The sequence below is a fragment of the Acanthopagrus latus genome, chromosome 11 (genome assembly GCF_904848185.1).
Source record: "Acanthopagrus latus isolate v.2019 chromosome 11, fAcaLat1.1, whole genome shotgun sequence".
In the NCBI taxonomy this organism is placed as follows: Eukaryota; Metazoa; Chordata; class Actinopteri; order Spariformes; family Sparidae; genus Acanthopagrus; species Acanthopagrus latus.
The window spans coordinates 18,857,229-18,885,057 of NC_051049.1; the positions used below are offsets into that span (position 1 = coordinate 18,857,229).

At 41.2% G+C, this 27,829-nt stretch overlaps 2 protein-coding genes across 6 annotated transcripts; both read right to left on the reverse strand.

Annotated features, from left to right (window-relative positions):
* Positions 1 to 318: 318 nt before the first annotated feature.
* kif14 (kinesin family member 14) lies at positions 319 to 20,393 on the reverse strand. Its single transcript, XM_037115445.1, has 29 exons — positions 19,142 to 20,393; positions 17,881 to 18,132; positions 17,630 to 17,717; positions 17,364 to 17,462; positions 16,968 to 17,020; positions 16,837 to 16,867; positions 16,416 to 16,523; positions 16,119 to 16,235; positions 15,659 to 15,777; positions 15,260 to 15,432; positions 13,964 to 14,111; positions 13,403 to 13,466; positions 13,110 to 13,294; positions 12,779 to 12,881; positions 12,403 to 12,560; positions 12,138 to 12,285; positions 11,618 to 11,764; positions 10,927 to 11,059; positions 10,061 to 10,154; positions 9,756 to 9,897; positions 8,727 to 8,833; positions 7,155 to 7,255; positions 6,562 to 6,792; positions 6,053 to 6,240; positions 5,392 to 5,544; positions 4,343 to 4,465; positions 4,104 to 4,178; positions 2,148 to 2,289; positions 319 to 1,515 (listed from the first exon to the last, which is right to left on the reverse strand). The coding sequence occupies exons 1-29, from the start codon at positions 20,131 to 20,133 to the stop codon at positions 1,163 to 1,165; spliced, it is 4,827 nt and encodes a 1,608-aa protein (XP_036971340.1). The 5' UTR covers positions 20,134 to 20,393; the 3' UTR covers positions 319 to 1,162.
* An 876-nt stretch (positions 20,394 to 21,269) lies between these two features.
* ddx59 (DEAD (Asp-Glu-Ala-Asp) box polypeptide 59) lies at positions 21,270 to 27,701 on the reverse strand. Of its 5 annotated transcripts, none has more exons than XM_037115461.1 (8): positions 27,576 to 27,701; positions 25,334 to 26,250; positions 24,937 to 25,119; positions 24,740 to 24,829; positions 24,102 to 24,353; positions 22,506 to 22,658; positions 21,823 to 21,951; positions 21,270 to 21,638 (listed from the first exon to the last, which is right to left on the reverse strand). In XM_037115461.1, exons 2-8 carry the CDS (start codon positions 26,231 to 26,233, stop codon positions 21,378 to 21,380), a joined length of 1,968 nt encoding a protein of 655 aa, XP_036971356.1. In that variant the 5' UTR covers positions 26,234 to 26,250; positions 27,576 to 27,701; the 3' UTR covers positions 21,270 to 21,377. The 5 variants fall into 5 exon arrangements, with proteins under 5 accessions (XP_036971356.1, XP_036971354.1, XP_036971355.1 ...); XM_037115459.1 differs by lacking the exon at positions 27,576 to 27,701 and adding an exon at positions 26,842 to 27,072; XM_037115460.1 differs by lacking the exon at positions 27,576 to 27,701 and adding an exon at positions 26,642 to 26,795.
* Between the last annotated feature and the right edge of the window lie 128 nt (positions 27,702 to 27,829).

Genomic DNA, 27,829 nt, shown 5'->3' on the forward strand with positions numbered 1-27,829 from the left:
GCAATAGCTCCCAAACTAGGATACAGGGATCACCATACAGCACCTCTTTATTAGTAATGCAGTAATTACCTCATGATTTAACTTCCTATGAATTAATGTGTTTAGATTTAGAGATGAATTTGCAGGTTTCACTGTCCACCTAAGTGGAAGAGTGACCTCAAGGACAAAACGTATTGTAGGAGGTCAACAGAAGGAATGGAGGGAATGTATGTATGAATGACAAGCAACGCAATTGTATAGCAGGAGCACAAGTTGCTATATTATGTTGACATGGCAGAGTCTTAAAAAGTATTACAAAACACGAAATGGACAAAACCCTGCTTGTGTAAGTACATGTATTAAGAAGAAACACAGTATACAAAGTCTCTCCTGAGTGCAAATTGTTGCAGTATGTGTTATACAACAGAAAAGCGCAAAACTTTACACAGATGAAAACACAAAGTGGACACTCATACAGAAAAGAAGTCTTATACAGCAGAGAAAGGGTAAAAAGCCTTTCACTATTATTTTCTTTTTTTCTTTTTTACAAAAGAGTGCCTGAGCTGCCGCATATTGAAATCTTGTATGTCTGAATAATAATACAATAAAAAAAAAAATCCAACAAAAAAATAACTTAGTTGCCTCTGAAAAGTATTGTACAACAAAGAAAGCCTGGTACAGCATTAGTGAAAATTCTCCTTATAGCCAAACATGGATCCTAATTGTTTATCCATCAAGAAGGACTCTGTTAAACTCTGCACACTGTGGTCATGTAAGTCTTTGTTTCCAATACTATTATCTAAACTATCTTTAAAGCTCTTAGCAAATTAATAGATATGACAGCAGTGTTTTTAACAACACATCAGAAGCCACACGATAGAAATAAATGCTGTAGTTTTAAAGGTTTGCCCACATAATTATTTTCTTTGCAATTTAAACCCTATGAAAATATGCAGACATAGAAGGCAGAGTTGGCTGTGTCGACGTCACAAAAAAAAAAATCAACTTGGATAGCAACAGTAAAGTAGTCTGTGATGTGTGTGCTGTATGATCCACTTGTTCTTACCAGCAGGAGGCTGACTAAAGGTTTTTCATCAATATCAGCAGTTCATTTTTTTTTTTTTTACAGCAAGTCGTACATGATTTGAGCACATTTAAAAGAATAACATAGTATAAATGCACATCACACCCAGTGTGGGCTGCCTTTGGACGACACATCTGGATGGAAAGAGTACACCATCTTACTCACAACTCGATTTCTAACTGCACAGTGAGTAGTTGCACCTTCTTTAGTTAACATTTCATCCTCTGCGCTCATATCAGAAGCCGCAGAGCTTCTGCTTTCTTCTGCCACTTGTTGTTTCCAGGAGGACAGCGACTGCAGCGCAGTGTGGAGCTCGTCTCGTGCAGCCATGATGCTCAGGGCCAGCGTCAATGCCCCTTCCTTTGGCAGACCAGTGATCAGCTCATCAACAGCCTTGGCAGAGGAGATGATCAGCTCTCTGCAGCTGCTGAGGTTGGAGTCTCTGTCTTTTCCTGGAAGAAAGATGACTTTCATATGGAAGAAGTGACACCCACAACAACAACAGCTAAACAAACTGTCAAAGCTCTTATACTCAAATCTAAAGAATTTATTAAAAAACAACAACCGTATCATAGCAGTGATAATGAAAAATAAATCTTTTGAGACCAAGACTCAGGATAGTCTGTCCTATTATGAAAACAAATAAGTTTTGATTAACTAAGACACTGGCAAAATTTCTTAAAAAAACAAAACAAAACAAAATAAAAAAAACACCCATTAAACTGACACCTGCCACAACATGATGGTTCTTTATGAATACTGATGAACTGTTGACTGTTGATATATACACACTTTGATGAAAGAGAAAGATTTTTCTTCCTATTTAGTGACAGAAACTACAATATTTCTCTTTAATACACTGATGTATTAGTGTTGTAGATAATGGCTTTTTCCTGAATAAGACCTTTGTGGAATTATACTTTAAAGTGGCCATTCACAAAACCTCTATGATGAAATAGCAATCGAGCAAAGAGAGCGAACAAATGCTGTTTCTTCTAGATGCTTTCCTGTGATGTGCTTAATATAAGTTAGATTTGATAAAAGTTTTTGCTCCACATGCGGCTGTGTGTGTCACAAACTTTACCTCGCAGTGCTGCAGATAGAGAGGAATGCAGCTGTCTGATGGCCTGGTTCAGCTGGAACAGCTTGGACGCTGTAGTTCTCAGGCTCTGCAAATGGGAAGCTGAGGCCTCTTCCTCCCCCTCCTCCGGGTCAGTCTCCCTCTCCTGATTCAAAACATGAACACACCCAAATACTGAATACAGGACACAGCAAATTAACTCAATTAAATGTGATGTGATTACATAACTAACTAATAATAATTACATAACTAAAATACAGACAAAACGTACACATGCAAGATCACACTACTGGACAATGTACATTTGATTAAGCAGCTCTTAGTGGCACTTTAAGACCAACTGCTTGAGGGAGTATTTCTCAACAAATTATCTGATCCTAATATTCCCCAGCTCCATTTTCCCATCTGGTCTTAATATTTTAACCAGGGATCTCTTAGTTGTCAGTTCCAGTTTTGAACATAGCCTCAAGCCACATGTAGAACCACACAGATGCATGCACACACACAGACACACACACAGTTAGAAAATGATGTCACTAAATGAATACAGCTTCCATGGTGATGTGTCCTTTTCTATGAAATACACCTAATGGCCTCCTTCCCAGTTCACTACAGTGCAGCAGAACGTGTTGCACCATGCCAATTTCTTCAGCACACAGTTCCGTTCACAAGCCATTTTAACTTTTACTACTGAAAATACAAAGTTCTCTGCATATTCGTTATTATGAGGTGGAACTTCTTCTGTCCACACATTTTGCTTAAATAAAACAACATAAACAATTATAGAATTGCATTTTGACCAATAACTGTCATGATAATGCCACAGCTCCTTTAAAAAGCTCATTTTGCCAAATTTATACCAGCATTTGAATTATCAATCATCTTTTCTGAAGAGCTGCATGCAATAAAAGTAAATGACAATGTCTGTCACAGCCCACGTTCAAAGATTCATCAGTGATCATGCACACATGCAGTCCTTTGTTACATGTAGTAGCTGCTTCAGGCTATAACTCAGGTTTATTTGACCACAATAACACTGTGGGCAGCAAAATGCCCCAGTGCCTATATGTGTCAATGATTGGTTTTAAGAAAAAAAAACTGCTAGTTTGTGTGGCTAAGATAACGGCAAACAAGCCTGTTAGCTGTGACTGATGCCACTTCATTCAACACATTCATTACCTGAACGATCGTCAAGGGAGGACTGCAGCGAGATAAGCCTACAGAGCATTGAGCTTTACACGAGCAATAAAGGCTGAGTGGCATCTTTAACGGGGCTGCTGTGGGTGTGGGTATTAATCTGTAACATTTAAACCTGTGTCAAGATTGAAGATTGTTTTTAACCTTTACATATCCAGGGACACTTTGCTGAGCATGTGTTTGGTCTCTGAGCCACAGTTTACCCAAATAAATACCAGAAGGTTTTGCAATGAAGCTGCAGAAAACTGATATTATCATTATACATAGCTAATATCATTTTAATCTAATTCTTTAATTTTTTTTTCTTCTTAAAGAAAAGAAAGAAGAAGCATTTTTCAGATTTTGTATCTAGAATTAAATTATTTGCAAACTAGTAAATTAGACAAAAATAGTTAAAATCATTTAAGGTCAGTTATGGTTTGGACAATATAGTGATATCAATTAGCTGTCCTAATATTGTCATACTTTTCCAGCTACTTCTACAGCTCTGACCAATCAAAATGTGTGTTGTGGTCTTCTAAACCTTTCTAGTTTTGAATTTCTCCTTAACTTCATTGTGTCATCTTTCTCTGAAGGCTGACTTCCTATGTAATAAACTCCTCAGTACCATAGGAATCACACAATACAACATAGTAGTCTATATTTAATTGATTATGAAATTCATGGCTGCTCACGTGGTGGCATCAGGAAATAAAGGAGGGAGAGTAAGCCTAACGTAACTGGAAACTCATGTCTGTAGTTGGCTTTGCTGCTGAAACTCACCGCGATATGGCAATGCAGGTAGCTTTGTAGAGCACGGGCCAAGTCAAGCGTCTTGGACTTGAGGCTCTGCAAGACCTGTAAACAGAGGTGGAATACCAATAACACCTAATCATCCACACTGTTACGGAATGTAAATTGTCAACACGAACAAATCTCGTTACATAACCTAACGAACTTGTGCAATTATTATAATACAATTTCCCTATAACGAATGACACAGCCAGGTTATGATCTCTTACTGGATTCCTGGGGTAGGCCAGCTGAGCCTCTCGCAGCATTTCTCTTGTGATGGTGAGGCTCTCCTCTACAAGAGAGCCGATGCCCTTATCGGTCCCCTTCAGCAGACACATGAGAACGGATTGCTGAAAAGTAAGTAATCATATAAAAACATACATCATATTTTGAGTTACCAAATGTGACCCCTGATGGTTGAACATGATGAGCAGTATAACCCTGAACTTCTGAATGTGCATACTTCAGCCAGTATATTAGTATCAATATATACTGATGTTTGAATCTGATTCATTGATATTAGAGAATTTTAAAGTTAAGGTAAGTTCTCTCTGGTCAACAAACCTTTGCTGACTGTTTTTAAACCTACTGCAAATCTAGTTTGGCTTTAATACTTCTCAGCGAAAATATGTGGGCAATAATGTAATATCAGCCTGCCTGATGAACTGCTCTTCTCAAAGTCCTTCTTTTCGCCCTTTTTTTGACACCTCTGGTTCTCAATGATCATTGCTGTGGGTTTGGCACTACATTTTCCAGAGGTCACCTGTCCCAGCACTGAAAGTCTTAAAACTTGATTGTCTGTAGGCCAGTTTCTGGCACTCTCTCTCTGTCTGGTTCATTCATGATGGTTGCTTGAGGGTATGTTTTTTCCCATTTTCTTATCATTTTCACAAAAAATAGGTGTAGATGCCAATCACTGTGTTGAATGAAAGCAAACCATAGAGAATACAATATGACAGTCTTGTGTTCTTCAGTGCCATCTTGCACTTACTGTTTTTACCTTGACCTTTAAAAGACAGACAATTCTTAACATGTCTTTACATTTCCCTTCCTTTACACAGCATAATGAGATACAGCTGCACTTGCACATCAACAAATCAAACATGCCGTATCCTTATGCTGCTCAATAATTCCTCACCCCCTAATGTGTTTCCTACTCTGAGATACACCAAGCTAATATTACATTCTCTGGTATTGTGGAGTGGGGGCTTGATTACAGTGAACCCCAGAGCGTTGACATGGATAGTAGCTGCTGCGGTATTAATGGTGGTGTTACCTTGCCTGTGGCCTGGGTACCCTGCTCCATTGCGTTCAACGGCATGCCTGTCATTGCCGCCAGGTGGCCGAGTGCAAGCAATGCAGCATCCAGGCACCGACTGCTCTTCCTGCTAGCCTCCGTTACCATTGATGTGATCTCAGATTCACAACCCTGGATGGGAAGAAAAATTTTCCATTTTCAGTCAACATCAAGTCAGCACAAACAGGTGGAATTAAAATTGATTTAACAGTAAATCAATGCACGCAAGCCAACAAAACGGCCAACAAAGTCAGAAGGGTCAGTGAATAAATGAGAATGCGAGAGAATGTGAAAAATCAGAAGTGAGAGTGGAAAATTGTGTGTTTAGGTGCTGAGGCTGGTAAGGAATTTAGATTTATTTTCCATATATTCATGTTCTGTTTGGGGCTCAAGGTTGAGAATTCCCTCCGCTTGGTCATTTCCATAGACAGCTCAAACAGCTCAGAGCTAAGAGACGTCAATTAATACTGTGCATTCTGATTAGCCACTCCTGTCAAAACTACACTAAATTGGAAAAAAAAAAAATCTGCTCAAAATTTGGACTCTTTCAACTAATTTCCATACTACAAATGCCATGAAAAATCAAAACATAAATGTGGCTGCATGGCCATTAATGCTTTGTGGTAATTTTTCTGTTTACCTGAATGAGCAGCTGGAAGTATCCTCCCATCTTCTTGACTTGGCTCCTTAGCTCCTCAGCGATGGTGTAAAGCAGGCCGGAGGAGGGTTTAATGCTGGCCAGCCACTGCATGGTAACAAACACTGCGTTCTCTATGGCTGTGGTGGCCTTGACCAGCTGAGTCTGGGCCACCAAGTTACATACAAAGACTGCAGGAGAAAAAGCCACAACAACAGTTTGAGCCATCTACACAGTAACTCTGAAAACAACAGAAAAAAAAAAAAAATCATGGGCCTTTTAACATAGTCTTTATATTGGTTTGGACAATTAGAAACGATTGTTGAATATGAATAAATAAAAGAATTTCTAAGTTGAACAAAAACAAATGTTTTTTTTTCTAGCTGTCATCTTAACTTTGACTTACATATATTAAATATCTGAATATTCAAATATTGTTTATCAATTTGAATCTCCATGACATTGCTCCTCTCCTCATTTCATAAAATGTTGAATTTTTCACGGAATCTCACCGTTCTCCTGGCTGTCATCATCCAGGCTGTCATAAAGGTCAGATATGGTTTGGATTGCCATATACACCAGTTGCAGATCAGAGGCCAGCCTGTCTGCCATGCTGTCTTCTGTCACACTACAACCACGCAGACGGGCCAATGACTGGCCAATCAACTCCTTGCAGATGCCAGGGAATGCAGACTCCGTGCTGATGGAAGAGTTGGAGGGTGTAGTGACCACACCCATCAAGCCTGGGACAGACAAAGTGAAGAGTTGGGGTGTGCAAGGATGACCTCACTAGACTTCATTTTTTACAACACTGTGTCATAGTAAAAATTCACTTGTCACTAAATCAAGTGCAGTACTCAGTCTTAATTGAATAGCGATAACACTTAATCATTGCATTTATTTATGGACAGCAAAAATACTGTATGGTGAGTGCTGACACACTTTTCCTGGTAACTATTCCAATCTTAAATTTTCCCAGTACTGGACTAAATTTAACTCAAACATTCAAACACTCAAAAGCCTGCCTGACATGACGATGGCCATTTAAAATACAGTGTCAATCAGAAAGCTGAAAACATACAAATAGTTTTGGACAGTGTCTTACCAGCAGACTGTGAGGAGCCGTTGTGGAGGCTCTGAATTGGATGGACGCGGATCTCGTACAGACGTCCTGAGATTCTCCTGCTCTTCAACAAACTCCTGCTCCTGATGCCAAACATTATACATTTACATTCTTGTTCATTAATGTATTTACATTCATAATTAGAAGACATGTTGATGCTCATTCAGAAGAATTTGATGCTCCAGTATTCAAGAATTTGCCGTGTTCTAAAAGGATGTTTATCACAGAGTTAGGTGCAAAATAGGGTTTTTTGAGTATTCGTAGTCATTATACAGTTTAAAAAGAAAAAAAAAATAGATCGTGCAACAGTTTTGTGTTAAAAGAAGTTTGTTGTCCCAATACTTTATTTTTATTTATATGAATGACTGTTGAAATCAGTTACTCTCTACACTGTTAAGTGTTTCATTTGTGTGGATTTACTTGCTGACTCTGTTATGAGGGGATTGGAGACAGACTGCCCACATTAATAGGGGTTACCCTATTAATGTGGGAAGTGGTCCTCTAACTATCTCTTGACATCGTTACAGTAATCTGATTTTAAGCGTGTAATGGGCACATTTAGGCATCGGTTTGGTGTCATTTTGCAAAAAATGCCAGTTTAAACTTGTGTGTAAAAGGGTTAAATGAGTTCAGTGGGATAATAGATTTCCATTATTATGAACAAGCTACAGCAGCCGAGGTCAGTAAACAGTCAAACCTGTGGCCACAAGGCTTAGGCAGGGGTTTAATGGAGAGAGAAGGGATAAAGGAAACACAGAGCCTGTGCCATGTTTCATTTGGCTGTTCTGCTGGTGGTTCAGGCACCACCAGCAACACCATAAACACGCTTGACAAGAATAACAATGTGAGGGGAAAATGTTGGGGGTTCTGCATGTACCATAGGTGCTTGGTGTATGTGTGTGTTTGGGTTGTGGGTTGTGGTGTGAGGAACACAGACACCCTTGGTGCCCTTTCCTTTTCTAAACTCCTTGGCCAAGCCTTCGTGGAAATGAAATTAATAAACAGAGGAAAAAGAATAAGGAGGGAAATATTCTGTGGGCAGCAACTTCTCATCAACTTTTGAGAAAATGGAGGATGTGTTGAATGTCAGAAATGCGTGCCAGGTTGTAAATCATGTTGGTGGAAACTACGAGGGCTTTGTGAAAATAAACAAAATTGTCCAAACTATGACAAAAATCATTTTCCATGTTTCATCCAAATACTTCTCAGCTTTCCAAATACACCCATTTTCCTGACACATTGTTCACATAAAAGTGCGAGAAGCTACGAGTTCAGTTGAGCATGAAGGCTGTCGGTTTTAGATTCACACACTATAAGGCAACTGACTGCCCATCCAAGCACTGGCAATGTAAACAGTGAGGTAGGCACTTCCAGAGAGACTGTCTTGGGCTTCCCTCAGGAGCTGTCTATGGGAGTTTTTGAACACTTGCCTACTTACACACTTCAAGTTATTGGACAAGAATACCAATTAAGTCCCTGAAATCTAATGTAAATGTCAGGTGTTGGAAAAAGGGGTTGATGGATAGGAGGAGAGAGGAAGAGCTGGATAATTACCTTCGGCGTGAGAAGGAGGAGGCAGGAGCAGAGGAGGCCGATATATCTTGCTCCCACTCATCATCGGGGTCATAAAACACATCGTCATCTTTAGAGGTGGAATCCCCCTGTGGAGAGTAAACTACTGCTGACATGCCCAGTCTCATTTACTCAACTTAATGAGAAAAGTGAGGCAGCATCCCTCTGTCAGGCATAAAACAACCCATTCTGGACTGTAAATAAGGTCAAACGGCTGGGAAAATTGGCAATTGCACTTGAGGTGATGTTAGACTCTGAATATGCAGAATGTGGAACAGACAGGCTGGCTGGGTGAATATGCTCCACTCAACTGAGGCATCATACATCAGCTTATTAGAGCGCTGATCAAATCAAACAAGCAAGAAAGCACACCCAATCACTCAGATGGAATGTCGAGCATTTTGATTTTACTAGTTGACAGTTTATCAGCCTGATCAATGCAAAGTCTTCATCATTAAAATATCCTTAAGTGTGTACAATTGGTTTATTATTGTTTTACATTCACAATTTTTCTTATACTATATACAATATCTAACAATGCTGTCCAAATAAATTCCATAAAAAAGTGTCTAACCAGCCACATATTTTCTTAATCCCTTATTCTAAAAGATCAGAGATGGCTTGAGACAAGCTAAGAAAACTGGCTGAAGAACTGAGAAACATTCTGGACAACAGAACAGACATGCATACCAACAGCAATTTGGAGTTTCCAATTCAACTGATCTCCAAGTCTTCAGACATCTGGAGGAAACTGTTCGACTACAAAAGGCCCTTCCTGTCCTGGGAGGATTCTCAACACCCAAAGTTTGAGGCACCCCGTTTATGTTTATATTCATAATTTGATTAAAACCACAAATATGAACATCTATGCTGTCTTCACACCATAAATCAGCTCACATTTAGTCATATTCTCTTTCCAGTAAAGATATTATTTAGGTTTCAGACACTTCCAAATATGTTTTGAACCATCAAAGCAACTGCAAAAAAAGTTAGAACTGATTTAAAGCTGACCTGCTCGAGTTCCCTCATGGCGGCTATGTTGTTTTGGAACTTGTCCAGGCTCCAGAAAGTGGTGATCCCCAGCTTTGTGTTCTGAACCCGCACCTGTTGCAGACCACCCTGCTCCAGGTTGTCAGCCTCAGAGCTTTCATGTCTACAACAGACGAGAGTCCAATTAATTTTTAAGCCTTTCTTAATGAATAAGATATCTGCTTCCACACAGGGCCCATTAGCAATAACACAACACCTTAACTTGTTTATACGCTGTCTAATAAAATCATATTTGTAAACTGTGGCCCGATATCATCTTGTCATACCTGCTGAACACCGTGTTTTTCTTCAGTTTAGCACTGATTTTATTTGCTTCCTCAATCATGAGGGACAACTTCATGGCATCCCACTGTGGAGAGACTGAAATACACAAATTAAAAACAATGGCTTATTTACCCTCGAAAAATTGCTTGAAAAGTTACCCAGAACCAAAAGTAATCTCACGCTTCTTGTAACTTTTGATTTCCAGGTACATTACACATTGATTTAGCCTCTGAAATAGTTCTCTACACTCTGTGAAAATAGATAGGCTTCTAGTATACAGATCACCTTACACTACAGACTTCATGCCAATTTAATTACATCATCTGGTTGCACCAGCGTTTTTCCACAATGATATAATGGTTTTCTGACTGAAGAATTGGCACCACCTACTGCTTATTTCAATGAACCAACTCCTATTAATCCCATAACAGCAGTGGATGGAAACAAGCATTCATTTGCATTTTCTGTTGCCACTTTCATCATAATTCAGTTACAATTAGCAATATTTGGTAATAATTTTGATGGAAACCTGGTGACAGTATTTAAAAGTGATACGGAATCCTTGCCCCTTCTGCTGTCTTTGGCCTGTGTGAGTAACACAAGTTATTTCTATACACTTCACACTGGTTCAGCAGAATACCCACCATCCATAAGAGAATTGTTAAATAAATCCCAATAAATTACTATATATGATATATTCTATGGCCTCCTTTTAGACGTAGGTAGTGCCCAGCATTTACATCCTGTCCTGACAAACTTTCTCTAAAAAGGATGAACCCACCCATCTGAAACTCTACTTATATGCTGTCAATTGTCACTGTGGTTCCAAACTCCAGTATGTGCTTGGTAGTGACTTGAAAGCTCTCACCATTCCGGTGACTCTGAATTTCTCGCAAGGCTCGCTTCTTCTGCATCTCCTCGAGCTCTTTGCTGATCTTTCTCTTCTCCGCCTCCAGGGCATCAACAATCCTCGCTTGACGAACACGGTGTTCCTCCATTGCCTGTGAGTGGATCATGGGAATGTATACAATATTAAAGCCACCAGCCCAGATCACAACGCCTAAAGTCAAACTCCACCACGACTCGAAACACAGACCCTGCCAAAGCCTCTCAATCTCATCATCAAAAAACATAAAAATGAGCACATTGTTAAGTGTGGTTGTCATTAATGGTTACAGGAAATAGAAACAAGTTTAATGATCAAGAAGGGAAAAATGTCAAAAGCTGATCAGTTTAAGATCTTCTCTTAGATACTGCCACTCCACCACCAACTACTACAAGTCTCCTGACAGCACATGGTCTCTTCCAGGATAAAAAAAAAGGGATGATAAGCTCATCAGTGTGGGGGAGAAATGAGACCTGTAAAACTGTAAATATTCATTTACTGAAAAGGCTGACATTGAGAGCAGGTCATAGAGTTCAAAACAAATACTATTTTTTACAGATCAAAACCTGTCCAGTAGAAAAAAAAAGACATTCATTCAATGAACCTAAAATACCCAACTTCCTTTTGGCACAAACAAGATTTAACATTTCCAGGTGCTGTTCTGGGTCCTGACCTGGGCCTCCATGTGCAGGCGAAGGCGTGTCTTATGGGTGTCCACCTCCTGCTCCAGCTCCTGCTTGGCCAGTTTCAGCTGCGCCACCTGACTGGCCACCCTCTGCTGGTCCATCTCCTGCTGACACTTGCGCTGAATCTCCCCGTTCTGAAAACGTCATCGTTAGACATTGAAGTATTGGTTGCCTTAATTAACAGGGTGTAGGATTATTGAAAGGTTTATACGTGCCAATAACTACATGATGATTCTGTAATAATGCCATATAGCACAGGTTAAGTTTAAGAGAATATACCATTTGCGATTACAGTTTTGTATGTTTGGTCACAGCTTTATGCAAACTGTATACTTCATATAATATGTCAACACACCACTAACTGGTCAGGTTTCCTTTTAATAGACAACATTTTATAGTGATGATCCACAAAAATGATCATAAATGGAAGGGTAACCAGACTAAAGACAGAAAGTAGCAGGTTTCACTTATTTCAGTATGAAGACAAGAAGCAGAAGTTTTGTGTACCAGCTGTTTCTCCAGGGTTCGGATCCTGTCCTCATAAAGCGACTTCTGGTCAGACAGCTCCTTCTGTGCCATCTCTTTTGCCATTTGGATCCCCTGCATCATCTCCTCTTTTGCCTTCAAATGGGCTTCTTCAATTTCTGCCTCTAGCCTGAGACACAGAAAAGATGGCTTAAGGGAGTTCTGATTGTGATTATTAGTCTCTATGAATGTTGCCCCTGAAAAAAATATTTTAAAAAGAGCAGGGGGGCTAATATCTGGTACTCACTGAGCTCTTTGAGCAGCGAGCAGCTCATTTTTGGCGAATTCAAAGTCCTTCTGACCATCGCCTGCACCTGTCCAACATGACACCCGCTTCCCAGACTGCACCTCTGCTGGATGGTTGAAACGGAAGTAGTGGTCTCCACCAAGAATCACCCTATCGCCCTGAAAACCACAAGCACAGAGATTAGAGGAGATGAGTTAAATGGTAAAATGGAAAGACACGTTGGTGATATCAAATTAAACTGACTAAGCAAGTGAGTTTAATTCTGAGCAGATAACAAATAAGCACAATAAAGCTGTTGCACAGATGTTATTATAATTCAATTTATGGCATGATGCTGAACTTGAGATGAATTAAAGGCTAATTTTGATCCACTTACATGGTGTAGGACTGAAGACTCAGATATGAGATTTCCATTAACGAAAGTTTTGGCATTTTCCATTGGGGTGATGCTGACCGTACCCTGGATATTGGTTATTACACTAAAACAAATAAAATAAACACACATGTATTTTTTTCATATCGAATGCCTGCTATAGCTTTAAGAATGAGATAGTTAATAGCTAAGTAACAAAAAAGCATAAAAAAAAACATTTAATTCAATTAATAAACTAAATGTCAGCATCACTGCTGTTGAGCACCTCTGTTGCATAAACACACAAGACTACAAACAGACCACAGAACAAATGCCTCTGAAGATTTGTATTTACCAGTGTTGGTCAGCGATGAGGGCCCCCGTCAGCTGGATGTCATGGCTGGACTCAGACTTGAGCTTGCCCACTGTGGTTTGACCCTCTTTGATCATGTAGAGAAGCATCTCAGACAGCTGAGGATCCTCGTTCAAGTTCACCAGGTTAGGAAGACGATTGTCCACTTTGAACGGCACACCTGCTTTCTGAAAACACGAAGAAAGTTTTCACACATTGTTATACGTGTGTAAACAAGAACATTTATGACAGCTTGTTTCAGGGTTTCGCACTGCGACTCTGGAAATAAATCAAACCTGCATCTCTTTGGTCTCTTCACGTTTGCGGATTTCGGCTTGCTCCAGTTTCTCTTTCCAGGCCCTGCAGGAAAAAAAATATAAAATATCACAAAAAAATGTTAATTAAGCCAATATCCTTTAAGATATCCCCTTTTTAATCATATATACAAATACTTCCCAACTGACTAAAGATTGTAAAAAGAAAAACATCAACTTTGACTTTCTAAAGGTTTTTTTTAAATTTCTTTTTAAATATTCAATATGGTGCTTTTGTTACCTAAAAGAATTAACCTCTCTATTATTACATTTTCAAATTTATATTCAAATATGTGCAACAGTATATCTAAGATTAGACAAAAACAGAAAAACATGCAAACATTGTTTCAAAAATATAAATTATGGCATAAACAAAACGAAAATACTTTTTTATTCCCCTGGTGCAGGGAGGACTCAGTACTACTGTGTATACAGGACAACAGGTGATACAAAATGTATGAGTTGCTACTAGGGTTCTCCAAACTGCTGAAACATGCTGCATCTTTCCCTTTGACCCTCTATAATTATTGCAGTAACACTGACCGGTTGGCCTCTGTCATTTCTCTCTCTTGCTGACAAAGTCTGTTCCTCAGGGCAGAGATCTCCTGCTGGAACAACCTGACCCTCTCTGGTTCAATGCCCTGGGAGCTCATCTGGGCCGCTCGCAGTTTCTCCACCTCAGCCTTCAACTCTGAAAACACACATTTTTTCCAAAATGTTTTGTAAAGCAGTGCAGCAAATCTGCACTTAAATAATTACAGGTCAGTATGAAATTGCAGGGAGTACATAGTACTTCTAAAACAGAAATATTCAGATTTTGTCAAAACTTATTTGAATTTACTGAGCAATATTGACTAGATTCATCACGTTTGAGCCAAATTAACTTGGAGCATCACACACTGGCGAGTGATGTGAAAGAAATCCACAGCAAGAGCTCCCCTTACTGTTGAAAAGGTCGAACAGCAGCACGATCATCTTATGAAAAATAATACTTGCATGACAGTTAGCCGCTATGTGCAGCTGACAGTGCATAAATATGGCCTGGAGGCAAGGTTAGGACCAGGCCTTAATTGAACTGGGTAGTGAATAAGATGGTGATGGATAGATGGACAGACAGGAGGGTACATCGGAGAGAAGGAGAGCAAAGGAGATCGAGAACGAGACACAAAATAGAAAGATAGACATACTCATATATAGAGAGAAATGCATACAGACAGAAACAAAGAGAGGCAGATGAGGGATGTAATTCAACTACTGAGGACAGAGGGCTTATCAAGAAATACGTTCTGTGATTTTCTGGTGCGAGACTCTTCAAGTGCACAAATGCTGTTCACACCAAGGTAACGACCGTGCCCGCTATAGAAAAGCTATCTATGGTTTGCCTCTTGAATAAGGACATACAGGTGTGGCGCCGTTTGTGTAGGAGAGCAGATGTTCAGGTTCACAAAGAAAAAAACGTTATGTGCTGCTGTATATGAATGAACACAGAAAAAAAAAACTCTCTTTAAGATCAAAATTATTTTCTCAAGGCAGCAAGTTGTAATGTCAGTCCGGCTCCACTTCGCTGTCAATTGACGTTACAGGGACAAAATCCATATTTTTCTTAGCAGTCAATGGTGGCCAAGGACACAACACATCTTTTTCCACACATGGAAACACCAATAGGAAGTGTGCCACCAAAATTGGTTGACTGACAAATACACTAATAAGGCATAATTACTTTATAGTTTTAGATAAACAGGCTTAAATGCTTATTGTAGTTTTCACAAAATAAAAATAGCTCAGAGCTGAAATGAGTCTGACAGAGATTTTTGTATGTGTGTATTTATAGTGTCAGACCTCTGATGAGCTTGGCACTGGTGTCCTCATTGACTTTTGCCACATTAATGATGGTGCGGGCCTGCTGGGCATAGCGCAAAGTGCTCAGGCTTTCCTCCACATTGCTGCCAGCCGGGCTCAGTGTAGCAATCATGGCCGTCTTGGAGTTACCGCCGAGACTCTCTTTCAACAACCTACAGAGGAAAACAATTGGGACTTTTGGCAAGATCGTCTTTTCAGCTGTACAAATTATTTCAGTTCATGCAATTCATTTTCCATTTAAGTACTATGAAAATAAAGAAAGTCAGTTCAGACATCACACATAATTCTGGTATACCACACGATACTCTATAAAGAGAGCTCACAAAAATAGACATTGTGTTCTACTAGTTACAGTGTACAAGCAGTCTAATTTCTCACCATGTCAGGACAGACTCTCTGTACGGTATGAAGACCCTCTTGCTGGTCAGTGTCTGTTCCGACAGGGCAGAGATGACCTTTCCAAGGGTATGCAGGGATTTGTTGATGCTTGCACCCTCCTGTAATGACAACATAAAATTGGCATTTTTTTTTCTCCAATAAGTACATGCTGCATTTTGAAAATGCAAAAAGCATTACCTGCGAGATTCAAAAGGAGCAATTTCCGAAAAAATGTCCAAATTAAAATTTAACATAATAAACTGCAGGACTAAAAGGCGAAGTCTTATTTAACTTTCAGCCAATACTTTTTGCTCAGATGATTATTGATTAAAAGGGGGAAAAATTCAATTAACATATGAAATGGATGAAAAGCTAATTCTCACATTTGAACAAGGAATAGCATGGTGTGTGTGTGTGTGTGTGTGTGTGTGTGTGTGTGTGTGTGTGTGTGTGTACATACCCTGAGTCGGTCTCCACTTGTCTGAGCAGTGTTGGAGCGTTCGCTGCCTGCCAGGTCCACAAGGTTGATCCTGCTGGTGATGCTGTGCTCGTGTTCCTCGCCCTCCACAAGCTCAGTCTGTCCATGAGCATGCACAGAAATACTGGTTAGATGTGTAATATTGAGTTTGCACACATGAAACTCAAGTTTATTAGTATGTCAGTGCTGTACCAACATTCAATACACTATTGAATACATTCCATATGTGATTTTTTTTGGGGGTAGACTGACGTGTGACATCATGTTGAGAGGCCATACCTGGGTCTGGGTCATCACCAGGGTGAAGACAGAGTGAGATCTGGAGCTCTTATCATTCATTCCCGTGGCTGCTGTGGCTCTCTGTTTGTTGCCCAGTTTCAGCCAACCCTGAAGAAGGACACCGCAAGTGTTGTACACTCTTTGTATAAAATCTTTTGAGGTTATGAGCTGCATTCATTTTTATACCATACTTTAGATATATCCTGATGCTCAGGGCTCATCTGTATGGTGTGCCTGCACTGCACTTTCAAAACATTAGTATTCAGTCAAACGTTTATGTCTGTATTTCATCCTGGCCTCAGTCTACCTGACACTGAACCCTGGCTTGCTCACTCAATCAAAGTTGTTCTGAAGGGTGTCAGCTAAAGGCCGAGCATCTAAAAGAAGATAAAAAAAAAAATAGACAGCATTTTTAACCTACCTGAATGTCATTGTAACAGCTCACAATATTCCTGTGAAGAAATAACGAAGTGAGCGATTCTGCATTCAAGAATGTTCCTTCAGTATATATTGAAGAGGAAAATAACAAAGGAAATATAAAAGGTTTCTTACGCAGAGAGGTCAGCGACGTAGGGACCATGGACTGGATGCTCCCTTACTCTGAGCTGAGAATATAAACCAACAGGGTTTTATCTTGACTATAGATATTCTCAGGCTATTCAGCCTGACCACTGACCATGAAAATGTTGCCATGGCATTAGGAGCAACAGAGCAGCTTTGAGATTTGCAATTATCAGGAGATGATCCATGTTATCTTGATAGGCAATTACAGAGGCTTTTCCTTTTCCAGGAGGCAAAGAAGCTGTTTTATCTGGAGATGTAGGAGCCAATTTCACTACAAGCAAGCTATGTGACACAGAGGCACGTTCAAACATTACAAGTTCAAAAGCCAGAATAAACAAAAAATAAATAAAAAATGGCTGTTTTGGTCAGTTGCAAACAACTTACAGGCATTCTCCTTTGATTTGGCTCATCTCTGGTCACAAGCAGGTCATGGATCTTCTCATTGTACACTTCAAAATAGCTCATCTCTACATGACATTTGACCTGAAATAAAACAACCCAGAGTTAATTATGTAACCAGAAACAGAGATCATTTCAAGTCTTTTAAGCATTGAGATGTTTGTATAAGAAACTGCACTCTAGTTACATTTTCTAAAAATGTGCTGGTTAAAAAAAGTGTGAATGAATGAATAAACCCTTAGAGATTTTACCTCATCATGTTCCATGGAGGCCAATCCAGAAAAAAGCTCATTGCAGAACCGTGGGATTACACCTTCCTCTTCTCCAAACCCCATCATCCTAAACAACAATGATTTCAAATCAATTTCATGTTCAATTCGACATCCCAATATACACACATTGCACGGCATGTTTTTTAGAGCAAAAATATAAAAAGGGAGCAAACAGGAGGAGTTTCAGCGGATCAAGGGTGACTGAATAAACTAAGACCAAAAACTCTCACGTGTATGACTTCCCAGAGCCCGTCTGGCCGTAAGCAAACAGGCAGGTGTTGAACCCTTCGAAGGCCCTCAGCAGCAGGGGTTTGGCCAGAATCTCATACACCGTCTGCTGGCTGGCGAAGGTGGGGTCACGCTCATCCACAGAGCAGAAGGCGAAGTCATAGGTGAAGGACTGGGTCTGTCTGTCTGGATGCTGGACAACAGTCTCCTGACCGTTCACGAAGATGACCTGCAATGCCTTCTCTGCCTTCTCCCTACAAAGGAGCAGAAACCAGAACGCCATTGTAAAAATGTACATTGTATGTAGCTTAGTGGTTTTCCAGCTTAGAAAATTGGTCTACGCCTCTATGGCATACAGCAGTGCTGCAACTGATGATCATTTATGTATTGATTCAGCCAGATATTATTTGTCTGAAAAAAAAAAAAAAGAGCTACAGCAATTAGTCTTCATTAACTAAAATCAATCGCCATATATATATGAAATTGTTTCAGATCATTTTCAAGCAAAAATGTCAAACATTTGCTGTTTCCAACTTCTCCAATATAAAGATTTGCAGCTTTTCTTTATAATTGATGATAGAAAATAAAGAGCCTGTAGACATTCCACTGTGCGCTGGACAAGAAGCAATTTGAAGAAGTCACTTTGGGAAAACGTGATAAACATTTTTTTTTTCTTTTTCATGTTTTACAGACTAAATACTAAACAATGAGAGGACAACTCAGTCAAATATGTAGTAGTAACTGATAATGAAACGATTGTTAGTTGAAACTCTAATCATTTGCTCTAAAATAAATGTTAGAATATTAGATTAATTAATTTGTACAACAAATCCTCCAGAGAACTAAACTTTTGCAGAACAAAAATGACCTCCATGATTGATCCCAGAGCAAAATACTCAACTAATTGATTAATCCCAACTGTGCATAAATTGGATTTTTTTCTGATTTCACGCAGACAGTGTTTGAACCATGCTGTGAAATGCGTCACTATATCCGTGTGAGCCCTTCCATTTGTCATATACCCTAAAACTTCGGCAACACCTTGTTACCCTGCTCACAGGAATGGTCTAATCACACAGGATCTAAACAAAGTGCGCGTCGGTTTATCATTATTGGTGTGTTTGGTTGGATCGGGCAGATGACACATTCAGGAGGCCCGGCAGCAACCTTCGGAGACCCAAAACCTTTAAATAAGCTGACGGGCATCATCTGCTCCTGCCGCACAACTTACACATCCATGCCGGCACACAATGCATCACAAACCTGGCGCTGAAAGGTCGCACACGGACTGCAACGGTCAGCGCGCTGTTCTCCATCTTGAGTGGACTGTGCTGGTTCACAGAGAGAGCCTCACTGGGTCGGGACAGGGTGTGCTGGCTCGGTGCTGGGGCAGGAGTGACGTCTCGCTTTGGGTTCGAAGTGGAGGTCTCTCTCGCCTGCAGAGAGGCGTGCGGCCTCAGCACACCAGCAGAGACTTTACTGACCCGGGGAGCTGCGACGGGCTTCCCGTCTCCAGCTTGCTGTGCTCTGGATTTGGGCCTCTCTAGACTTGCAGATTTGACTGCCACTGGTTTAGGGACTTCTTTCGCCGCCAGTCTCTCGAAAACGTCTCTCCTGGCGGCGATCTTCTCAAACGGGGTCTTTTTGGTCGGGGTTTTAAAAGTTTGGGCCTGGTCCTGTAGCTGCCTGCCTATGGAGGAGGAGGGCGTCTTGCTGTGTGCGTGGGCTTCCACCTTAGCAGCTGCCGCAGTCTCTCTTCCTTGACCCTTAGTTGCAGACTCTCTTAAACTAATAGACCTGAACAACGCAGGTGTCCTGCCGTTTGGTTCACTGAGAACCTTCGGGGTTGTCTGCAGGCCAGCACCGCTGACCCCACGCTGTCCGTGCTTGCTTTTATCCATCGAGGGAGTCCTGGTCCTGCGCTGCAGTGTCAGCCTCTTCTCCGGAGCCGGTGTGCTATTGTGGCTGCTTTCAACCATCGTCTTCTCCGCGGTTCTCCTCCTTGACCTCCTCTGCAGAGTGAGTCTGCCCCGGCCAGGGGTCTGCTGCCCGCTGCCGCTTTTTGACAGCGCAGAGACGACATAAGTCCTGTTCACCTGTCGGCTTTTATCAGATGACCTGCTGTCCTCACACGCAGAGTCTCCGGATGTCATCTCACTTTTGCCGAGCGTCGTGTCCGTCGCTGTTCTGGACGCTGACATTAGATGGTCGTAGAAAGCCGTGTGCTTCCTCGCTTGTACGCTAAATAGCGACATGGCAGTCGGCTGTTAAAAACCAAAAGACGTTAAAATGACGAGTTGGCTAACTCAGCTAACGGCAACTCCGCTCCGGTTACTTTAACAACAACAACAATACACGACATGGACCATATCGAAGACGGCTAGTGCAGCTCGGTACGTTAGATAAAAGTGGGTATTAATCCGTTACAATGTGAGCTGTGTCTTGTGTTTGTTATTATCCCATCATCGCTTCCGCCATCGCCCGCTTCAATTTCAAACCGACTTCGCTAGTGACAGCTGATTGGCTGAATTCTCGGAAATTGTTACGTCACATCATGACAGAGGCATATAGGTACCTGGGACTGACGCTAGGTGGCAGCACAACCAAGGATATCCTTCATGCACAGACTCACAACACTGTAAGCAGCTCTGAGGTTGTGTCCCAGTGGAGACTTTGTGTTGTGTGCTCATATTTTCCTCTCTAAACTTAGCGCTTAACCGTTACACAGAGTGACGTACACTCCATACTTTAAACACAAACAACACTTCTTTTGTCAAGAAAGTCATATATAGTCATCATATCTACTGAGTCATGAGGTCATACCTCCAACAGTCTTCTTTAAATACGATCAAGCCTAATCCAGTATCAAATATAGCATATTTAAATCTCCTAGTCTATACTTTTTTGGATCTGCATTAAATCGTACTTACTCTTAGATACAAGCCACAATAATGCACCTTATTTTCCTCATCAATATATGCATGTATTATTCCCTGAGAAATTAATGAAAAAATGTGCAATGTTAAAGAAAGTGAGAAAATATTGGATCCTGGATCCGCACCAAATGTCAGTGGGGTCTATTCTGGGATGAGACCACTCCTTCCTCCAGGTTTTGTTGAAAACCGTTTGCAAGATTTGTGCGATTCTGTTGACAAACCAACCAACCTAAAAATGGACACGGGGAAAACCTTGACTTCCTTGGCAGAGGTAATAAAACACAGCACAATTTAAAGGCAGTGTGTTTTCTCTGGACCTGATAGAGGCACCACACCTTAGCAGTAGTAAGAAAGAATGTCCTTTAACTGGAAGACCTGGGCTGAAGACTACAGATTAGAGAGGATTATTTTTCTATTTGAATAAACTGTCTTACATTAATAACACAAGACATGTATTCAGACCACACCAAAATACATTTATTTAATAAAGCAATATACAAAACTAAACATTTAGTATTTACATAAACAGACAGCACCAGTGCAAGCATGTTCAGAGAAACTTTCTACTTTTTGCGACGGTCATGTTTCCTTATGATGTCTAATAGATTGTTCTTAGTGACCAGCACATCGTCAGGCCCCTGCTTGGCTTTCTGTCTTTCCCTCCGCTGCTGCTCGTGGAGGTGGGGTGAGTTCAGGAGTTGAGGGGGGAGGATGGAGCCTGTGGGTTTGACCCTGTTCACCACCTCCAGGAACAGCCGCTTGTTGTTGTTGTTGAGAAATGTAATGGCTGTTCCTCTGTGTCCCAGTCGACCTGACCTGCCAACCTGGATGGGAAGAAATGAAGGGAAAAATAAAGTAATTTGTCTTATTAAAATCTATGAGTTTTTATATAACAAATTAAATTCCGGATGGAAAATGGGATTTGATAACTTTTACTCATTATTAATCTACGATTACCAATGAATGCAGCTTCATCATTGAAACTTTTCTACTCTGTATACCACTAACCTGATGGACATACTCATCCATCGTGTTTGGCATGTCAAAGTTCACTACCAGTCTGACGTTGACGAGGTCCAGTCCTCTACCTAGTACACCTGTACTGATCACCACTTCAAAGTCTCCGTCCAGAAGACCCTGAGGACGCACAAGCAAATATTACACCGACGTGTTTCACAAAGGATATGAAAGACCCATATGCATATATGCCATATGCAACTTTGTTTTGTGGTAAAATAGATAAATGTTAACATGGCTAGGAATGAAGTAGTGGAGAAAGTTTATGAAGCAGGACTTATGACGCAGGACATCTATTGTAACAGTAAAGCTATATACAAATGACACCAATTTGAATATTCCCTACAAAGGGCTTTAATGACATGTTGGAACAGGTGGAGACATATATGCAATAATGCCATGCAGTTAGATAATTTTTAATTGAATTCAAGACTAGGGGCTAAATAATTGTATGTATATTCATTTATTTATGTACTAAAATTCGGATCATTTTAAGCTTTGTTAATTACATCCATTAATGTTTTATTTCTCCACTTTATTTTGTTTGGATTTTTTTGTTTCAGCCACAGTAAATGTCGTTTTGACAGCATTGTCCTGTATTCAACATGCTGAAACATGTGAGAGCTGCTATTTATCCACTCAACACTACATGTTCTGGCTGCCACTGGACTCACCCTGAGGATGCGGTTGCGTTCCCACTGGCTCTTGTCGGAGTGGATTGCCACAGTATTGAGGCCCGTCACCTTGGCAACCGCCTCGCACAGCAGATCGGCCCCCAGTTTACAGTCTACAAACACCACCACTGGAGGCTGGTACAGCTTACTGTCCTGAGAGTCACAAGGAGGGATAACAAAGGGAAAAAAAAAAAAAAAGGAGCAAGGTGAGACTGAATTTTTTCACATTTCACAACATTTCTGTATTTCTCTATGTGGATATTTCAATAACTGTATATACACATTGACCTACTATGTATCTGACTTTTGAATATTGATTAAGACTTCTAAGTTCAAAAAAGTGAAAACCCCCAGCAGATGGCAGTTGGGACTCTCCTGCCAGAAACACTCAGACAGGAAAAATACATAGAAGGGGTGGCTGACAAGCTTAATAGAAGATTGCATTCACCTGTGTGGTTATATTTCATAATTGCTACAGTTTAAAAGTGTTTAACAGCAGATGTAAGCTTGTAAGTGTTACCGAGGAGTCAAAACTTCACCCATTATCCTGTCTGAATTAACTGTCGGCCATTTAAACCTGGACAGTCTAAATAACTGTTTTTAAAAGGTAGGCTGTTTGCACCTGTGCCTTAATCTCAGATCCAGATAGTTATTTCTCACACTGACTAACAAAGTAAAGTGTTTATTATAGGGCTACTCTCTATCAGATCTATTGTTCTGGCTCCAACTTGTGAGAGCACGCTGGGATCTTCTGACTTTTACTTGACCTAACTGTCATACATCATACTCTGCATACTCTCATGAACTGCAACATATGAAGCAACCATTTCAGATTGGTTTTCTTAAACAGTGTCATTCAGATCCGCTTCTAATAGCCGATTTCACAGTACTCCAGATGGACCCACCACTATGCTTTACTCTACGCTTCATTAAATAACAGCAGTCATAAATAAATTGGCTTAAAAAACAACCACCATCACAACCAAATGTAAATAGAGAAGCAGCTCCTGTTACTCTCACAATGGTCTAACAACACGTCTTCACCGCTTTTACTAAAGCAGACCCTTCCTGTCCTGCCCTGTATAAATGGTACAAGCCATTGCTGGGATTCCTGGAGTGAGGCCATGGCTCAGGGCCCACCCATTTCCTCCAGACGGGGGCCAGGGCTGAAGCAATGGCTGTCTAAATATGGTCTAGTGGGGAGACTGGTCTTCCGAGCTTGAGGAATTAGCACCCTTAAAAAGCCAGTTAATAAAATACCAAGCTGGTACCAGTGCGTATCGAGACTGAGTTATAAATCCACTATAAACTGAAATTGAAATAATAACCTCCTTTCTGTGTTTATACCTACCAAAGCACTTTCTGGTTCTCCAGAGGATAATTAGACTTAGTGTTACACAAAAAGAGAACTGCTGACCTCTTAAAGAAAGTCTACGTTGGCAGCGGAAGTGAGTTTAAAGCTATACTCCACCCAAAATCTATCTTTAAAGACTTCCAGTGAGAACCAGACTTCCTGGCAAAAAGAAGACTGTGTGCTGTTTCAACAAACCTCTTCGAGTGACCGTTAAAAATCAGCACTTCAAGTCTACAACCTACATTGAGAATCTCAAACAGCTTCTTCTTCTTCGAGGGTTCTTCTACCCAGAGCAGGATCTGCCGTACATTAGCACAGGGCTGGTTCTTCTCTCCAATGGTAATACGGACAGGGTCGCGAACCAATCGGCCAGCCAGCTCCTCCGTCCCTTTGGGGATGGTGGCTGATGCCAGCAGAGTTTGGCGTTCTACAGGGACTTGCTCCAAAACCTCCAGCACCTGCTGCTGGAAGCCCATCTTCAGCATAGTGTCGACCTACAGGATACAACACAAAAAACATACCACCACTCTACATTCTAAACAGCACATAACTGGGTTGATCCCATTTACAGGGCAAAACTAAAGGATTTTTATCATGCTATTTGAAATAATCCTCAACTTTACAGCATTTATTGGGATATGACACAGTATGAGTCAAAATTAGCAATCATTAAAGCTTCATGGTTTGCTAAACCTAATATCAAATTACATCATAATGAAATTATTTCAGAATCGATGCTATATCACAACAAACAAAGGTTTAATTGAATCAATCAAATGAATTAACTTCACCCTTTTTGTTCTCAAAGCCACAAGTTTGATCAATATTGTAAAAACTTTAAGTGCTGAACATCCATCATATCTGAATGTGTCTGTCGTACCTCGTCAACCACCACAACCTTCACTTTGTCCAGCTGCACTGCCTTCTGCTTCAGGATCTCAATGAGTCGCCCTGGGGTGGCTATGATAATCTACAGGAGATTAACAAGAGAAGAACATGATGTTGTGGAAAGTTCAAGGCTCAAAAGAAATGTTTTGACCGGAGAGGAGGAAATGACTGTAAAAACAGAGATTGTACTTTGATGCTCCTTTTCAGGCGGTGGAGTTGCGGGGGCAGCGGCATGCCGCCCACCAGCAGTGCTGTTCTCATGTTGGGGAGTCCCATCACCAGCTCCTTGGCCTGTCTCTCTATCTGAATGGCCAGTTCCCTGGTGGGGGTCAGGATGAGAGCCACAGGGCCACTCGCACTGCATGCTGGTTTCTTAAAGTAGAAAACACATGGCATCTAATTACATAAGCATGTAGGTCAAAAAGCCCTTGGATGAAGCATGTAACGTCTTAACTTTTCAATCAGTAAGTAAGCGCTGAAATGTTTCCTATAGATCAAAAGGTAACTTTTTGTGGGTATGAATAGGCAGTTTCATGGTGTTGATTAAAATAAATGAATGAATCTGATGTCAGCTGCATTACTGTACCTCCAGTGCCCTCACTACCACTGGCAGCAGGAAGGCTACAGTCTTCCCTGAGCCCGTGTCAGCGCTGGCAATCACATCCCTTCCACTGAGACCAACAGGCACCATCTGCATCTGGACTGGCGTGGGCGCCTCATAGCCGGCCTTTTTCAGGTTGCCGCCCAACGTGGCAGGGAAGCCACAGTGTTCAAACTCAACAATGGGTCTCATGACATCGCTCCCCTGCGTTTCAATGCCCAGCTCCTGTTTAATCCGCTGTACCTGCTCATCTGTTAGGCCTGATATGAACCGATCTTCCCTGTAGGAATAGCCAGCCTCACTTTCACCCACTCCACCAGTGTCCACGGCTGTCTGGTGAGGGTTAGGTTTAGTCCTTTCATCTCCATTTTTGTCCTTACGGTTAAACACATCCGCCCCAATCCCCATCCCCATTTGGGCCAAATGTTTGGCTTTGCACTCAAGACTGCAGACATCGTTGTCAGTGCTGTCACAAATGTACTCCCCATAGCGACCACACATCACACAGACAGGCTCTCCTGGCTCCGGCCATCTCTGGCTCTTCCTGAATGATTTGACAGGTTCTTCTTCTTCTTCCTCCTCGTCCTCCTCCTTCTCTGTATCACTTGAGGTTGATGTATGCCCATCTTCAGTCACTGAGGTCTCTTTCAAGCCTGCAGAGTCTTCTCCTGCTTTTATTGTCCCATCCTGTGTCTTGGTGTCTTCAGCCGCTTGCATTGTGTCATCCTGTGTCTGGGTGTCTCTGCATGCTTCCTCCCTCTGAGCCGGTGTCACTGAATCACCTTCACCTTTTCTCTCCCCCTGATCTATCTTGCTTTTCTTATTCAAAACTTGGTTTGAGCCCTGGACGGGTCTCTTCACTTTCAGGGCCCTTGGCATAAACATTTTTTTTTTTAATTAACCTGTTAACATCAGAAAACAGTTGTAAGTATTAAATAAATGTCAAAGATTTAGAGGTCGTTGTTTTAATGTTAGTGCACGTTGTCAAAAAATGCTGCAACTTTGCACCGCATTACATTATTACACAACTGAGTACTGACAAAATATACCATATATATAACTGGTATTGGCTAAGAGGAAAATCCCAGAGGTCGGAATTAAGAAAGATTTCCTTCTATTAGCGTGCAGCAACGAAATTACAGTTTTAAAAAAGACACATATAAGGTAAACTCCGGACTGCTACTGTGAACAAGTCAGCAGCCTTCACATTTTCATGTATTTTCAATGAACTCTTCTCAAACCGCAGTTCGGCTTCAACTGACTCTCAAATGCAGGTAAACGGGCCTACCTTACCTGGATGTTTCATGTAAATGTACAGCGTACCTCCACGCATCTTTTTCCAACGCTTCAAAACAATCACCGACGCAGACTAGTGACGTAGTATTGTCTCTGCAAGGTCGGGAAGTGTAGTTCATAGAACCGCCTGTGCACAACATAGCTGTTCTGCTGTTCCCAGTGGTCATAAGGCTCATTTTATTAGAGACGTTACTGACCTGCTTTTGAATAAATCTGCTTTGGAACATGTTCCTAGACATTTGTGCGTCATATACGTCTTGAATCCGAGGTCATGTTTTCCATTGTGAGTGTTGTAGGGTGTGGCTGTAGAAGTGAACTGTGCTATAAAGGCAACATCTAAACTGCAAAAAAAAGTATGAGGTCGGTCTGTCAAGTTTAGAACACGTGGAAGCACCGTTATGTAATTAGAACCTTTCAGTGTTTCGTTTGCTCGCTAATTGCAAGCAGGCTGCCGTCTTTTCGTGCATTCAAATGCCCATCGAAAACTCATACATTCAAGCTAAGCGGTGCGTTCATATGGTGTAAAGATATTGAAACATGGTGTTTAAACTAACATGCTACTGTGGCGTAAATACGTCGCAGAGATGCGAAACTGTCCCGAACAAAACATCACTTTAAACGTGTAGCAAGAAAATGCATTAAAGGGCCACAGCAATATACCCGTCGAACAAAAGTGTTAACATTCCCGACAGCATGTGAAGGTACCTCCGCGCATGCGCAGTGCCCGACAAAGGTGCGGGGCTTGGAGAGCTACAGTGCGGCAGGAAAACCGCACCACGGCACCAAGAGACTGGGGTAGAGTAGGGAATGGTAAAATCTTAGGTTATCCATTCAAGAATACATGGACGTGAAAGGAAGAAGCCGACTGCTTCCAGAGAACCCAAAGAATGGAAATACTGCTCTTTTCATTCCAGCTGAAAAGCAGTTTTACCTCTGAAATCCGAGGAAACCGTCCCAGCCTGGTCCGACGAAGCTCATTTCAACTGGTAGACAGCAGAATGGGTGAACAGCGCCAGGACTAGCGACTCATTGTGTCAAGGAGTGTCAAAATTAGACGTAAACCTGAGGCCAGCCGAGCATTTTATGACTGAAAGAAGCTGTGAATAGTCTCCGAAAAGACGCCGCATCCCATAAATTTACTGCCGTTTATTGTTTTCCCCCGAAATTCCAGTAGTGGGATGCTTT